General features: G+C 40.8%; 2 protein-coding genes and 1 pseudogene across 2 annotated transcripts; all 3 read right to left on the bottom strand.

Moving 5' to 3' along the window:
* Window positions 1–2,285: 2,285 nt before the first annotated feature.
* LOC143889288 (senescence-specific cysteine protease SAG39-like) lies at window positions 2,286–3,999 on the bottom strand. Its single transcript, XM_077393465.1, has 2 exons — window positions 3,562–3,999; window positions 2,286–3,043 (listed from the first exon to the last, which is right to left on the bottom strand). Exons 1-2 carry the CDS (start codon window positions 3,989–3,991, stop codon window positions 2,451–2,453), a joined length of 1,023 nt encoding a protein of 340 aa, XP_077249580.1. The 5' UTR covers window positions 3,992–3,999; the 3' UTR covers window positions 2,286–2,450.
* Window positions 4,000–7,500: 3,501 nt separating this feature from the next.
* On the bottom strand, window positions 7,501–8,664 carry LOC143889287 (senescence-specific cysteine protease SAG39-like; annotated as a pseudogene).
* Window positions 8,665–9,973: 1,309 nt separating this feature from the next.
* LOC143889286 (senescence-specific cysteine protease SAG39-like) lies at window positions 9,974–11,724 on the bottom strand. The gene is made up of 2 exons (XM_077393464.1): window positions 11,288–11,724; window positions 9,974–10,760 (listed from the first exon to the last, which is right to left on the bottom strand). The coding sequence occupies exons 1-2, from the start codon at window positions 11,340–11,342 to the stop codon at window positions 10,168–10,170; spliced, it is 648 nt and encodes a 215-aa protein (XP_077249579.1). The 5' UTR covers window positions 11,343–11,724; the 3' UTR covers window positions 9,974–10,167.
* Window positions 11,725–14,127: the final 2,403 nt, after the last annotated feature.

Raw genomic sequence — 14,127 nt, 5'->3', positions numbered from 1 at the left:
TCTCCTTTTTGTATTCTTGCACACGCGTCACAATAGATGCCATCGTGCTTTTCTCCAAACGGAATTCCCGTGTTGCTAGCAGTTATTGCCAGTTTTTCGACACTTTCTGTCAAAATAGGTGATGGATTGGATAAACATAAACAACCATATATTATTAGAATTACAAGAGAAAACTACTTTTAAGGCCTTCCCGCTGGGCAATTTTTACATAAAATATATAACAAGGCTGTCACATGGAAACGACATAAGTAGAAGGGATATAAGGAACGGAAAGAAGTATCATCTACTACAAAGAAGTATCATCTACTACGCAGTTGGATAAGAGGATTCCATGGCAATACCACAGAGGCCTTCCTTAGCGGCAACATCCCTTTTCATCCTTATGTATCCATTTTCACCCCACTGCCCCACGAATTCTTTACTAGCCAGTACTTGGTCCCATCACTACTTTTTCCATAACCCACAGCGGTAACACCATGGTCGAGTTGGGTACCACAATCCCCAGTGAAGACACCACTTGAGTAGAATTGAAAGGCAGATCCACCAGCATCAATTGCAACAGAAATGGGTTGGTTTGCGACAGCCTTCAATAGAGCCTTCTCCCTATTGGCCGGCACATCTTCATAGCCATTGATCTTTGCCGCATGGGTAGCTGCCTTCTTGGAACACCTAGACTGCTTCCTCCAACCCCTATATATAGAGATACACTAGGGTTATTGACTGGTTAAAGGACTCTAGCCCATGTAGGCCCACTACACCGGTCCATTATCTTATTAGGATTATATTAGAACATATATAGGGCTATACTATATACCAAGGTGCTCGGGGATTCTCTTGCAACATGGGTTTTCTTAAAATATGAGAAAAAGAAGTGAAGGCTTATGTCTTGGAAGAGATCGGGTGGAGAAGAACACACGTGTGGTTCGGATTTTCTCTTGCGCAGAGAAGATGAGAAGGGAAAAAGCATGAGAATTTTTTCTCTTGGTGTTATTTCCTCATGTGTAGGAAGACAAGAAGTTGAGATTGTTTTTCTTTCTTGCGGTTTCCTTTTTTAGAGATTAAAGGTGCTCCTTTTTTAGAGATAAAACGGGCTTTCTTTCTTGTACAAACCCCTTTCTTTGTATAAGAAAGAAAGCCCCTTTTATTTCTAAAAAAGGAAACCGCAAGAAAGAAAAACAATCTCAACTTCTTGTCTTCCAAAAATAGTTCCTTATTCACGGAAACTTTCGTATTTTCCACTTATGAAACTTCCATTTGTGAATCTTCCTAAAATAACCATCCTCAAAATTTGCTGCTAATTTTTGGATTGCATCATTAGATAAACATAAACAACCATATATTATTAGAATTACAAGAGAAAACTACTTTTAAGGCCTTCCCGCTGGGCAATTTTTACATAAAATATATAACAAGGCTGTCACATGGAAACGACATAAGTAGAAGGGATATAAGGAACTGAAAGAAGTATCATCTACTACAAAGAAGTATCATCTACTACGCAGTTGGATAAGAGGATTCCATGGCAATACCACAGAGGCCTTCCTTAGCGGCAACATCCCTTTGCATCCTTATGTATCCATTTTCACCCCACGCACTGCCCCACGAATTCTTTACTAGCCAGTACTTGGTCCCATCACTACTTTTTCCATAACCTACAGCGGTAACACCATGGTCGAGTTGGGTTCCACAATCCCCAGTGAAGACACCACTTGAGTAGAATTGAAAGGCAGATCCACCAGCATCAATTGCAACTGAAATGGGTTGGTTTGCGACAGCCTTCAATAGAGCCTTCAACTGAAATGGGCCAGCAATCATGGTGGCGGGCCATGGAGATTACATTACATCCTCGATGAAATTCGGGATTTAGTTAGGAGTCTCCTTCCTCAACTTGTACATCGGAGGAGATCTGCCAATTCCTTGGCGGACGTGCTGGGAAATGAAGGGGTCTTTGTAACGGGAACAAATGTAATTTGTATAGATTCTCTGGGCTCTTAGTAGGCATTCTATTGCAGACTTGCTCCTTATGCTTATGTACTGGGACATCTTGTCCCATATTTAAATTTAATAAAATTCATTGTTAATTGTCAAAAGAAAAAAGCCCAAATACAAGTGGCCCCCTATCGTTCCATCACATAGGTTAAGTTGAGAAGGGTTCTGCGGGTAGAAAGATTGGAGAAGCAATTTGAGTACTTTTAGCTAAAACAACACATTTATTGGGCCAACTAAACTTTGTTGCCCAGACTTCTTGCAAGTTTTTTGGACATTTTTTTCTCAAAAGAGGTGTATAGATAAACATAAACAACCATATATTATTGTAATTACAAGACAAAACTACTTATAAGGTCTTCTGCGTAGGCAACTTTTTACATAGATATATAACAGGGTTGTCACAGAGATGATACGATACAAGTAGAAGCGATATAAAGAAGGAAAAGAAGAAGTGTCATCCATCACACTGTTGGGAAAGAGGATTCCATGGCAATACCACAGAGGCCTTCCTTAGCGGCAACATCCCTTTGCATCCTTATGTATCCATTTTCACCCCACGCACTGCCCCACGAATTCTTTACTAGCCAGTACTTGGTCCCATCACTACTTTTTCCATAACCCACAGCGGTGACACCATGGTCGAGTTGGGTTCCACAATCCCCAGTGAAGACACCACTCGAGTAGAATTGAAAGGCAGATCCACCAGCATCAATTGCAACAGAAATGGGTTGGTTTGCCACAGCCTTCAATAGAGCCTTCTCGCTATTGGCCGGCACATCTTCATAGCCATTGATCTTTGCCGCGTGGGTAGCTGCCTTCTTGGTGTTGCAAGTCCCATCAACTCCCTTGTAAGGATAACTTGTTTCAGTTGTAAGGCCTTTGTTGTGTTGAATGAATTTGAAGGCATCGTCCATGAGACCGCCTTCACATCCTTGATCCACACCGCCAGTATCACAGTCGACTACTTCCTGTTCGGATAGCGATATCAATTTACCCATCCTGAGTTGGGTAATTCCTTCCATGGCTGCAACCGCTGAGAATGCCCAACAACTTCCTATATATTTTCCACATTTCATTAGAAGTTAGAAACCACCAGATAACAAAGTGAGGTACCATTTTTGTAGCTAAGAAGTACTAGATAGAAATATCGTGTTGTGGGTCAAAGGGATTAAAGTAAGTCCGTGGAGATCCAATCTATTGGATGGGACTTAGAGATCATTGTATGCATGATGCTTTCTCATTTTTTTCTCGTACCTAGAAGTACCAACGATTTGGCCGATTGCCTTGCCAAATTGGGAGCTTCTAGAGCTAACTTATATATGGGGCCATCTCTCCCCCTGAAGTGCACTTGTGATCATCTTTTATTTAATAAATTTTATGGGGATTGATAAATCGACTCCCCATGTGTCTTTCTCTCTCCACTTTCTCTCTCTAACCCAGAGGAGAGAGAAAGACACATGGGGAGTCGATTTAAGATATTTGGGAGTCGATTTATCACTGCCCAATTTTATCTTTTATTTTTTTTTTTGAAAAAGAAAACACTAGATAGAAACTATATATAATAAAGCTCACCGCATTGTCCTTGGTCTTTGATGGGTGTTACAGCGCCTTTCTTTCTCCAGTCCATGCTAGATGGCACTGCACTAACATTCTCATACTTGAAACTGAAAGCCGTTTCCACTGCCCTAGTTGAGGATGTCTTAAATCCATTACGAGAGGCTTTGAACTCTTCATTACTTTGGTCTGCAAATTCGTTAACACTTAGCTTGTAGGATTTGTCCCCTTCATTGTTGAAAGATTCTACGAATTCGACATTGCTCTTGAATATCTTGAAACGTTGCTCCTTCTCTGTTGCGTCCTTGTACGAGCGACCGTAATGTGCCATCCATTGCTCATGCTTCTCGGACATGGACGCCTCAGGGAGCGTGCGGGACATGGCTTGAGAAGCCCAAATTCCTAGAACAAAGAAGGCCACCAAGTAGCATTGGTGAGCTGAAGCCATGGGGTACTGAAATTGTAGATGATATGATGTGATAATGTAAGGTGGTCTGAGTTTATATAGAGGGAGAGACTAGATTGGAAGGGATTCATTGCTCTTAGTATAGTTTATTGTTATTGTGGTGGTGAGATTGACCTGCTACGTGCCTGGGCAAGTGATCTGACTTGGATAGGGAGAGTGACAACTTTTTGTATAGATAATCAACCACCCAATTTGGTTTCATGTTATTACTTCTGTCACATAGTCCAGAAGGCCCAGCCTTTTTATTAATGAGGTTCTACAGAGGTTCCCATTATTGTAATTTTTTAACGTAACGGTCCTTTATGGAGACGTTGTTCAATTTAATTTAAGGCTGGGTAAGGAGAACGACAGAGGAGATAAGGAAATGTCTTAACATGGGAGTCATCTGGTTGCCTTTTGTTTCCCTTGTTAAGTATAGACGGCAATAATTCAGTGAGCCCAATCATGGATGGGCCATGGGCCATACTGATCTGGTAATTCTAACCGGCCGTCAGATCAGAAGATTTTGAGGTGGTTGCAAATTGGTAGTTGAGAGAAAAAAAAGGCACCAACCATTTTGTTGTGATATGTACAGGCATGCGTAAAAACAAGTGGAGTTTGTATTTATGATTTGAAAGAGGTGCACACTTATTCTCTTGCAACATGGGTTTTCTTAAAAAATGAGAAAAAGAAGTGAAAGAGAGGGTGGAGAAGAACACTAGTGTTGTTCGGATTTTCTCTAGTGTAGAGAAGAGGAGATACGAGAAAAAGGGTGAGAGTAGTTTCTCTTGGTGTTCTTTCCTTGGGTGTAGGAAGAGAAGAATGTGAGATTGTTTTTCTCTCTGTGATTTCCTTTTGTAGAGATAAAAGGGGTTTTCTTGTACAAAGAATGGGGCTTGAGATAGAAGGATGTCCATAGAATAGCAAAGAGGATTATGAGTTTACGGGATTGTGTTAATCCCACTTTTGTAATCTTGTTATCTGTTCTCTAATAGTGAAAGAATTGATCTCACCCATGGAGGTAGGCCATTAATTGTGCCGAATCACGTAAATTTGTGTGTTCTCTGATTGGATAGATCTTAGGACATGATTTTCACACACACATATTATTATTTTTTATGTGATTTGATTCTATTTTTTATACACAGTGTACAAGCAGATATGGTGACATTCCAAACTTCAATAGTGGGGATACCATTTTTAAATTAAAAATTGCACCAGTGGTGTTCCTAGAAATGGTACGAGTGCCTTTCTATACAGATTACATACATGGGGGGGGGGGGGGGGGGGGGGGGGGGGGGGGGGGGTGTTCCTATAAATAGTACAGGTGCCTTGCAATTTGGATCTCCTATAAGCCCGAAAATAATGCCATTTGTGCAATCCTATGGTCCAATAATGTGTATTTTTTTTATGTTCCACGAGAAACAATTACGTACTATTCAGTGTGAGGAAAAAATTACATGTTATACGCTCTAAAAAAAAATAAAATAATTTAACAAATTATCGGATGTGAGATCCGGCAATTAGCATGATCTTCTTGCCAAAAGATATCTAAAAGTAAGACTCATTAAATGCATAGGCCATATCTATCAATGGTGGGACCCACTACGCCGTATAGGGAGTCACCTCAATGTAGTGAAGCATTTATCATGACTGATTATAGATATATTAAGGGAAATGATATCCCACCCCATCCCCCACTCCCCCCACCCCCCACTCCCCCCACCCCGGAACCGATAAAATCCCCCCTCCCTCAACAGTTTCTGTGAGAATGGTTCACGTATGATGGAATAAATTAGTTTAGATTTTATTAATTGTAGGATTTGCTTTGTAGTTGTTTGGGATGTGCATGAGTCTTAATTAGAAATAAGGATTATCCAGATCAGGGAGTTTCTTTAAATAGCTTGTATGCATGAATGAAGAAAATTGTTTCTGAAAGTGTCTTTGTGCACAATAGAGGATTGATCCTTCCCTCGAAGTGGATCAAGAGGCTGATCTTCCCTCTAAGAAGATCAATCATGTTATAAACCGATTTGGGTTCGTAATAATTGATATCAGAGCAGTTTGATCCTATGCCATGGCTACTTCTTCAGAGATTTTGGATTTGATGCGTGGAGATCTTCATAAGATCAAAGCACTCGTTTTGGAAATGATGGAAGGACATCGACGGTTTGCGGAAGGTTTGAACAAAATCGAGATAACGATAAAAAAGGAAACGGCGAAACAGAAAAAGAGAAAAGAAGAAGAGAGAAAAAAATCAAGCCACAAGAAAAGGGCAAAAAGCCACAAAAGAAACTTCAGGCCTGTTCGGTAACCATCTATTTATGGGATTCTCCTGGTTTTTAGGTGCGGAGAATGCCTAAAGCAAAAATATCTCAAAAATTGCGTTCGGCAAGTTGACCCGCAAAAGTCCATTTCTAAAATTTTGCCTAAAAAATAGGATTCTATGGAGCAACAAATAGTCGCTTCTCACGATTCTCATCTACCCGTTTCTCGCCCCTTTGATTGGGCGAGAATGAGAAGCCTTGCCGAACAAGCCCATTGTCTGCGAAGAGTCTACCGTTCCGCTCACATTATCGAAAAGATCCCCACCCTCCCCACCCACAACCGTCCGTTTGTCAACGTTCCAATCCTTCCAAAATGACACAACGAATGAGCTTTGATGAGCAACAATGTGAGAATCGTTTGAAGATGGAGTTATCGCAACCCTTGGCGACGATATGCGAAATGATGACCAAGCGCTAGACAAAGAGAAGAAGAAAGTAGAGAGACAGAAAAAAATACTTTCGGAAACTGCGCAAGATCTTATTTTTCACCAATTGATCTGCGCTTATTCTCCAACCTTGGGGATAAGGTTGATTTCAAGGCAGGTGGAATGCTACGTGCCTAGATGGGACCCACTTGTGATGGAATAAATTAGTTTAGATTTTATTAATTGTAAGATTTGCTTTGTAGTTGTTTGGGATGTGTAGGAGTCTTAGAGATGAGGATTATCTAGATTAGGGCTTTTCTTTAAATAACTTGTACTCAGCCTTCCTAGAGGAATGAAGAAAATTGTTTCAAAAAGTGTCTTTGTGCACAATGGAGGATTGATCCTTCCCTTGAAGTGGATCAAGAGGCTGATCTTCCCTCTAAGAAGATCAATCATGTTATGAACCGATTCGGGTTCGTAACAACTTGAGGATAAATTCACCCCCTATAACATTTTTCTTTACCTTTAAAACTTAAAGAATACCAACTATAATGGAGAAGCAATTTGAGTACTTTTAGCTAAAACAACACATTTATTGGGCCAACTAAACTTGGTTGCCCAGAGTTCTTGCTAGTTTTTTCGACATTTTCTCTCAAACGAGTTCTTGCGATAGATAAACATAAACAACCATATATTATTGTAATTACAAGACAAAATTACTTATAAGGGCTTCTGTGTAGGCAACTTTTTACAGAGATATATAACAGGGTTGTCACAGAGGTGATACGATATAAAGAAGGAAAAGAAGAAGTGTCATCTATCACGTTGTTGGGAAAGAGGATTCCATGGCAATACCACAGAGGCCTTCCTTAGCGGCGACATCCCTTTGCATCCTTATGTATCCATTTTCACCCCACCCACTGCCCCACGAATTCTTCACTAGCCAGTACTTGTTCCCGTCGCTACTTGTTCCACAACCCACAGCAGTAACGCCATGGTCGAGTTCGGTACCACAAGCCCCTGTGAAGACACCACTTGAGTAGAATTGAAAGGCAGATCCAAGAGCATCAATTGCAACAGAAATGGGTTGGTTTGCCACAGCCTTCAATAGAGCCTTCTCGCTGTTGGCCGGCACATCTTCATAGCCATTGATCTTTGCCACATGGGTAGCTGCCTTCTTGGTGTTGCAAGTCCCATCAACTCCCTTATAAGGATAACTGGTTTCAGTTGTAAGGCCTTTGTTGTGTTGAATGAATTTGAAGGCGTCGTCCATGAGACCACCTTCACATCCTTGATCCACACCACCAGTGTCACAATCAACTACCTCCTGTTCAGATAGAGATATCAACTTACCTGTCTTAAGTTGGGCAATTCATTCTGTGGCTGCAACTGCTGAGAAAGCTCAACAACATCCTATTTTCCACATTTCCTTAGAAGAAAGAAACCATTAGATAATAAAGTCAGGTGCCCTTTTTGTTCTTTCATAGCTAAGAAACAACCAGATAGAAACTATGACACACTTAATAGGTAGCAAAGTACATAATAAAACTTTACCGCATTGGCCTTGGTCCTTGATGGGTGTTACAGCACCTCTCTTTCTCCAGTCCATACTAGATGGCACTGCACTGACGTTTTCATACTTGAAGGTGGACGTCCTTTCCGATGCACTTGTCGGGGAGGTCCTAAATCCATTACGTGAGGCTTTGAACTCTTCATTACTTTGGTCTGCAAATTCGTTAACACTCAGCTTGTAGGGTTTGTCCCCTTCATTGTTGAAAGATTCTATGAATTCAACATTGCTCTTGAATATCTTGAAATGTAGCTCCTTTTTTGTTGCGTCGTTGTACGAGCGCGCCTACTGTGCCATCCATTGCTCATGCTTCTCCGACATGGACACCTCAGGGAGCGTGCAGGATGTGGCTTGAGAAGCCCATACTCCCAAAACAACGAAGGCCACCAAGTAGCATTGGTAAGTTGAAGCCATGGAGTACTGAGATTGTAGATGATGTGAGAATGTAAGGTGGTCTGAGTTTATATAGAGGGAGAGATTAGATTGGAAGGAATTCATTACTCTAGTAGTTTACTGTTATTGTGGTGGTGAGATTGACTTGCTACGTGCCTGGGCAAGTGATCTGATTTGGATAGGGAGAGTGACAATTTTTTGTATAGATAATCAACCACCGAGTTTGGTTTCATGTTACTACTTCTGTCACATAGTCTAGAAGGCCCAGCCTTATTATTTATAATGTTATACAGTAATACAGGTTCCTTTATGGAGACGTTGTGCAATTTAAATTAAGGCTGCTTTAAGGAGAACGACAGAGGGGATAAGGAAACGTCTTACCAGGTAATTAAGTTACCCGGTTATACACACTTTGCCTTACGTATAGATGGCACGTGTGTATGTGATATAGACCAATCATCCAGTGAGTCCCATCATGGATGTGATATACACACTAAGCGTCGGATCTGAAGAATTTTGATGTGTGTGCAAATTGGTAGTTGAGAAACAATTTGTGATGTTTTGGGGAATGGTTTTGAATCCGTATTACCTGCATGCATGAAAACAAGTACAGGTATTTCAAATTTGAAAGATGTAGAATCAAGCGAAGGTTGCTTGAAGCATTACACCCTAGGTATCTAGTTTGGAACACCTAGACTGCTGCCTCCAACCCCTATATATAGAGATACACTAGGGTTATTGACTGGTTAAAGGACTCTAGCCCATGTAGGCCCACTACACCGGTCCATTATCTTATTGGGCTTATATTAAAACATATATAGGGTTATAGTATATACCAAGGTGCTCGGGGATTCTCTTGCAACCTGGGTTTTCTTAAAATATGAGAAAAAGGAGTGAAGGCTTATGTCTTGGAAGAAATCGGGTGGAGAAGAACACACGTGTGGTTCGGATTTTTCTCTTGTGCAGAGAAGATGAGAAGGGAAAAAGCATGAGAATTTTTTCTCTTGGTGTTATTTCCTCATGTGTAGGAAGACAAGAAGTTGAGATTGTTTTTCTTTCTTGCGGTTTCCTTTTTTACAGATAAAAGGTGCTCTTTTTTTAGAGATAAAACGGACTTTCTTTCTTGTACAAAGAAAGGGGCTTTTTTTCTTGTACAAACCCCTTTCTTTGTACAAGAAAGAAAAAAGCCCCTTTTATCTCTAAAAAAGGAAACCGCAAGAAAGAAAAACAATCTCAACTTCTTGTCTTCCAAAAATAGTTCCTTATTCACGGAAACTTTCGTATTTTCCACTTATGAAACTTCCATTTGTGAATCTTCCTAAAAGAACCATCCTCAAAATTTGGTGCTAAATTTTGGATTGCATCATTAGATAGACATATACAAGAGAAAACTACTTTTAAGGCCTTCCCGCTGGGCAATTTTTACATAAAATATATAACAAGGCTGTCACATGGAAACGACATAAGTAGAAGGGATATAAGGAACTGAAAGAAGTATCATCTACTACAAAGAAGTATCATCTACTACGCAGTTGGATAAGAGGATTCCATGGCAATACCACAGAGGCCTTCCTTAGCGGCAACATCCCTTTGCATCCTTATGTATCCATTTTCACCCCACGCACTGCCCCACGAATTCTTTACTAGCCAGTACTTGGTCCCATCACTACTTTTTCCATAACCTACAGCGGTAACACCATGGTCGAGTTGGGTTCCACAATCCCCAGTGAAGACACCACTTGAGTAGAATTGAAAGGCAGATCCACCAGCATCAATTGCAACTGAAATGGGTTGGTTTGCGACAGCCTTCAATAGAGCCTTCTCGCTATTGGCCGGCACATCTTCATAGCCATTGATCTTTGCCGCGTGGGTAGCTGCCTTCTTGGTGTTGCAAGTCCCATCAACTCCCTTGTAAGGATAACTTGTTTCAGTTGTAAGGCCTTTGTTGTGTTGAATGAATTTGAAGGCATCGTCCATGAGACCACCTTCACATCCTTGATCCACACCGCCAGTATCACAGTCGACTACTTCCTGTTCGGATAGAGATATCAATTTACCCATCCTGAGTTGGGTAATTCCTTCCATGGCCGCAACCGCTGAGAATGCCCAACAACTTCCTATATATTTTCCACATTTCATTAGAAGTTAGAAACCACTGGATAACAAAGTGAGGTACCATTTTTGTAGCTAAGAAGTACTAGATAGAAATATCATGTTGTGGGTCAAAGGGATTAAAGTCAGTCCGTGGAGAGCCAATCTATTGGATGGGACTAGAGATCATTGTATGCATGATGCTTTCTCATTTTTTTCTCGTACCTAGAAGTACCAACGATTTGGCCGATTGCCTTGCCAAATTGGGAGCTTCTAGAGCTAACTTATATATATGGGGCCATCTCTCCCCCTGAAGTGCACTTGTGATCATCTTTTATTTAATAAAGTTTATGGGGATTCATAAATCGACTCCCTAATATTTTAAATCGACTCCCCATGTGTCTTTCTCTCTCTAACCCAGAGGAGAGAGAAAGACACATGGGGAGTCGATTTAAGATATTTGGGAGTCGATTTATCACTCCCCAATTTTATCTTTCTTTTTTTTTTTTGAAAAAGAAAACACTAGATAGAAACTATATATAATAAAGCTCACCGCATTGTCCTTGGTCTTTGATGGGTGTTACAGCGCCTTTCTTTCTCCAGTCCATGCTAGATGGCACTGCACTAACATTCTCATACTTGAAACTGAAAGCCTTTTACACTGCCCTAGTTGAGGATGTCTTAAATCCATTACGAGAGGCTTTGAACTCTTCATTACTTTGGTCTGCAAATTCGTTAACACTTAGCTTGTAGGATTTGTCCCCTTCATTGTTGAAAGATTCTACGAATTCGACATTGCTCTTGAATATCTTGAAACGTTGCTCCTTCTCTGTTGCGTCCTTGTACGAGCGACCGTAATGTGCCATCCATTGCTCATGCTTCTCGGACATGGACGCCTCAGGGAGCGTGCGGGACATGGCTTGAGAAGCCCAAATTCCTAGAACAAAGAAGGCCACCAAGTAGCATTGGTGAGCTGAAGCCATGGGGTACTGAAATTGTAGATGATATGATGTGATAATGTAAGGTGGTCTGAGTTTATATAGAGGGAGAGATTAGATTGGAAGGGATTCATTGCTCTTAGTATAGTTTATTGTTATTGTGGTGGTGAGATTGACATGCTACGTGCCTGGGCAAGTGATCTGATTTGGATAGGGGGAGTGACAACTTTTTGTATAGATAATCAACCACCCAATTTGGTTTCATGTTATTACTTCTGTCACATAGTCCAGAAGGCCCAGCCTTCTTATTTATGAGGTTCTACAGAGGTTCCCATTATTGTAATTTTTTAACGTAACGGTCCTTTATGGAGACGTTGTTCAATTTAATTTAAGGCTGCGTAAGGAGAACGACAGAGGAGATAAGGAAATGTCTTAACATGGGAGTCATGTGGTTACCTTTTGTTTCCCTTGTTAAGTATAGACGGAAATAATTCAGTGAGCCCAATCATGGATGGGCCATGGGCCATACTGATCTGGTAATTCTAACCGGCCGTCAGATCAGAAGATTTTGAGGTGGTTGCAAATTGGTAGTTGAGAGAAAAAAAAAAGGCACCAACCATATTGTTGTGATATGTACATCCATGCGTAAAAACAAATGGAGTTTGTATTTAAGATTTGAAAGAGGTGCACACTTATTCTCTTGCAACATGGGTTTTCTTAAAAAATGAGAAAAAGAAGTGAAAGAGAGGGTGGAGAAGAACACTAGTGTTGTTCAGATTTTCTCTAGTGTAGAGAAGAGGAGATACGAGAAAAAGGGTGAGAGTATTTTCTCTTGGTGTTCTTTCCTTGGGTGTAGGAAGAGAAGAATGTGAGATTGTTTTTCTCTCTGTGATTTCCTTTTGTAGAGATAAAAGGGGTTTTCTTGTACAAAGAATGGGGCTTGAGATAGAAGGATGTCCATAGAATAGCAAAGAGGATTATGAGTTTACGGGATTGTGTTAATCCCACTTTTGTAATCTTGTTATCTGTTCTCTAATAGTGAAAGAATTGATCTCACCCGTGGAGGTAGGCCATTAATTGTGCCGAATCACGTAAATTTGTGTGTTCTCTGATTGGATAGATCTTGGGACATGATTTTCACACACACATATTATTATTTTTATGTGATTTGATTCTATTTGTCTTGTGGGGTGCCACTATAAGGTTTTGGCTAAAGTTTTAACTGAGCGTTTAAAGAGGGTACTTTCATCAATCATATCGGATTATCAATGCGCATTCGTTGAGAAGAGACAAATTTTAGATTGTTCCTTGATTGCGAATGAGGCCATTGACTCATATAGAAAACTTCGAAAGAAAGGCATTCTTTGTAAATTGGACATGGAGAAAGCTTATGATAGAGTGGATTGGGGATGCCTGGATTTCTCTTTAGGGAGAATGGGTTTTGGATGTCAATGGCGTTCGTGGATGAAGAGTTGTGTTTCCTCTGCTTGGTTTTCTATCCTCATCAATGGATCTCTTAAGTGATTCTTTAAGTCCTCTCGAGGACTTAGACAGGGAGATCCATTATCCCCTTTCTTATTTGTCATAGTTGCAGGAATCCTTAGTAGGTTATTGGTGATGGAGAGTGGTCTTGATCTTTTTAGAGGTTTTAGGATCGGTCTGGATGAGGTGGAGGTCTCCCATTTGCAATTTGCTGATGATACTTTATTGTTTTGTGAGCCGGAGTTTGGTCAAGTGCGAAACTTAAAAGCCATTCTGAGATGTTATGAGCTCATTTCAGGTCAAAAATCTAATTTCCACAAGTCTAAAATATTTGCCTTGAATATTTCTGGGGAGAGGGCTCAGGAGATAGCTTTGATCCTGGGGTGTCAGTCGGATTCGCTCCCTTCCCGTATTTGGGTCTTCCGTTGGGGGTGAGCAGACCGAATAAATACTTGTGAAATCCTATAATTGAGAGGATTGAGAGAAGATTGGGCTCACGGAAAAGGAATCTAGTATCTCGTGGTGGTAGGCTTGTGTTGGTGAAGGCTGTATTGTCCAACATACCTATTTGCTTCATGTCTTTATTTAAATGCCCTGTGAGTGTCTCTCTGCGAATTGAACAGATCCAGCGAAGATTCTTGTGGGGCGGGAATAAGGAAAAGAAATGGATTGCTTTGGTCAAATGGGAAGATGTTTGTGTCCCCATCAAGATGGGCAGGTTGGGCATCAGGAGAGTTAAGGAATTCAACCATGCGCTTTTGGGCAAATGGTTATGGAGATTTGGGGAGGAGCTTGATAGGTCGTGGGTTAAGGTCATTAGTAGCAAGTATGGGCGCGATAGGGGGAGATGGGAATCCATGGACTCGTTTGCGAAAAAAGGGCTGTCGGTATGGAGAGATATCTTAAAAATGACATCTCTTTTCAAGTCTAAAGTTAGATTTAGAGTCTACAGGGGTGATAAAATTTTGTTCTG

This window comes from Tasmannia lanceolata, unplaced genomic scaffold (genome assembly GCF_043159265.1).
Source record: "Tasmannia lanceolata isolate RefF3 unplaced genomic scaffold, GAP_Taslan_0.1 ptg000013l, whole genome shotgun sequence".
Taxonomy (NCBI): domain Eukaryota; kingdom Viridiplantae; phylum Streptophyta; class Magnoliopsida; order Canellales; family Winteraceae; genus Tasmannia; species Tasmannia lanceolata.
Note: the sequence above shows the minus strand (reverse complement) of the source record. Positions and strands in the feature narration are given on the sequence as shown.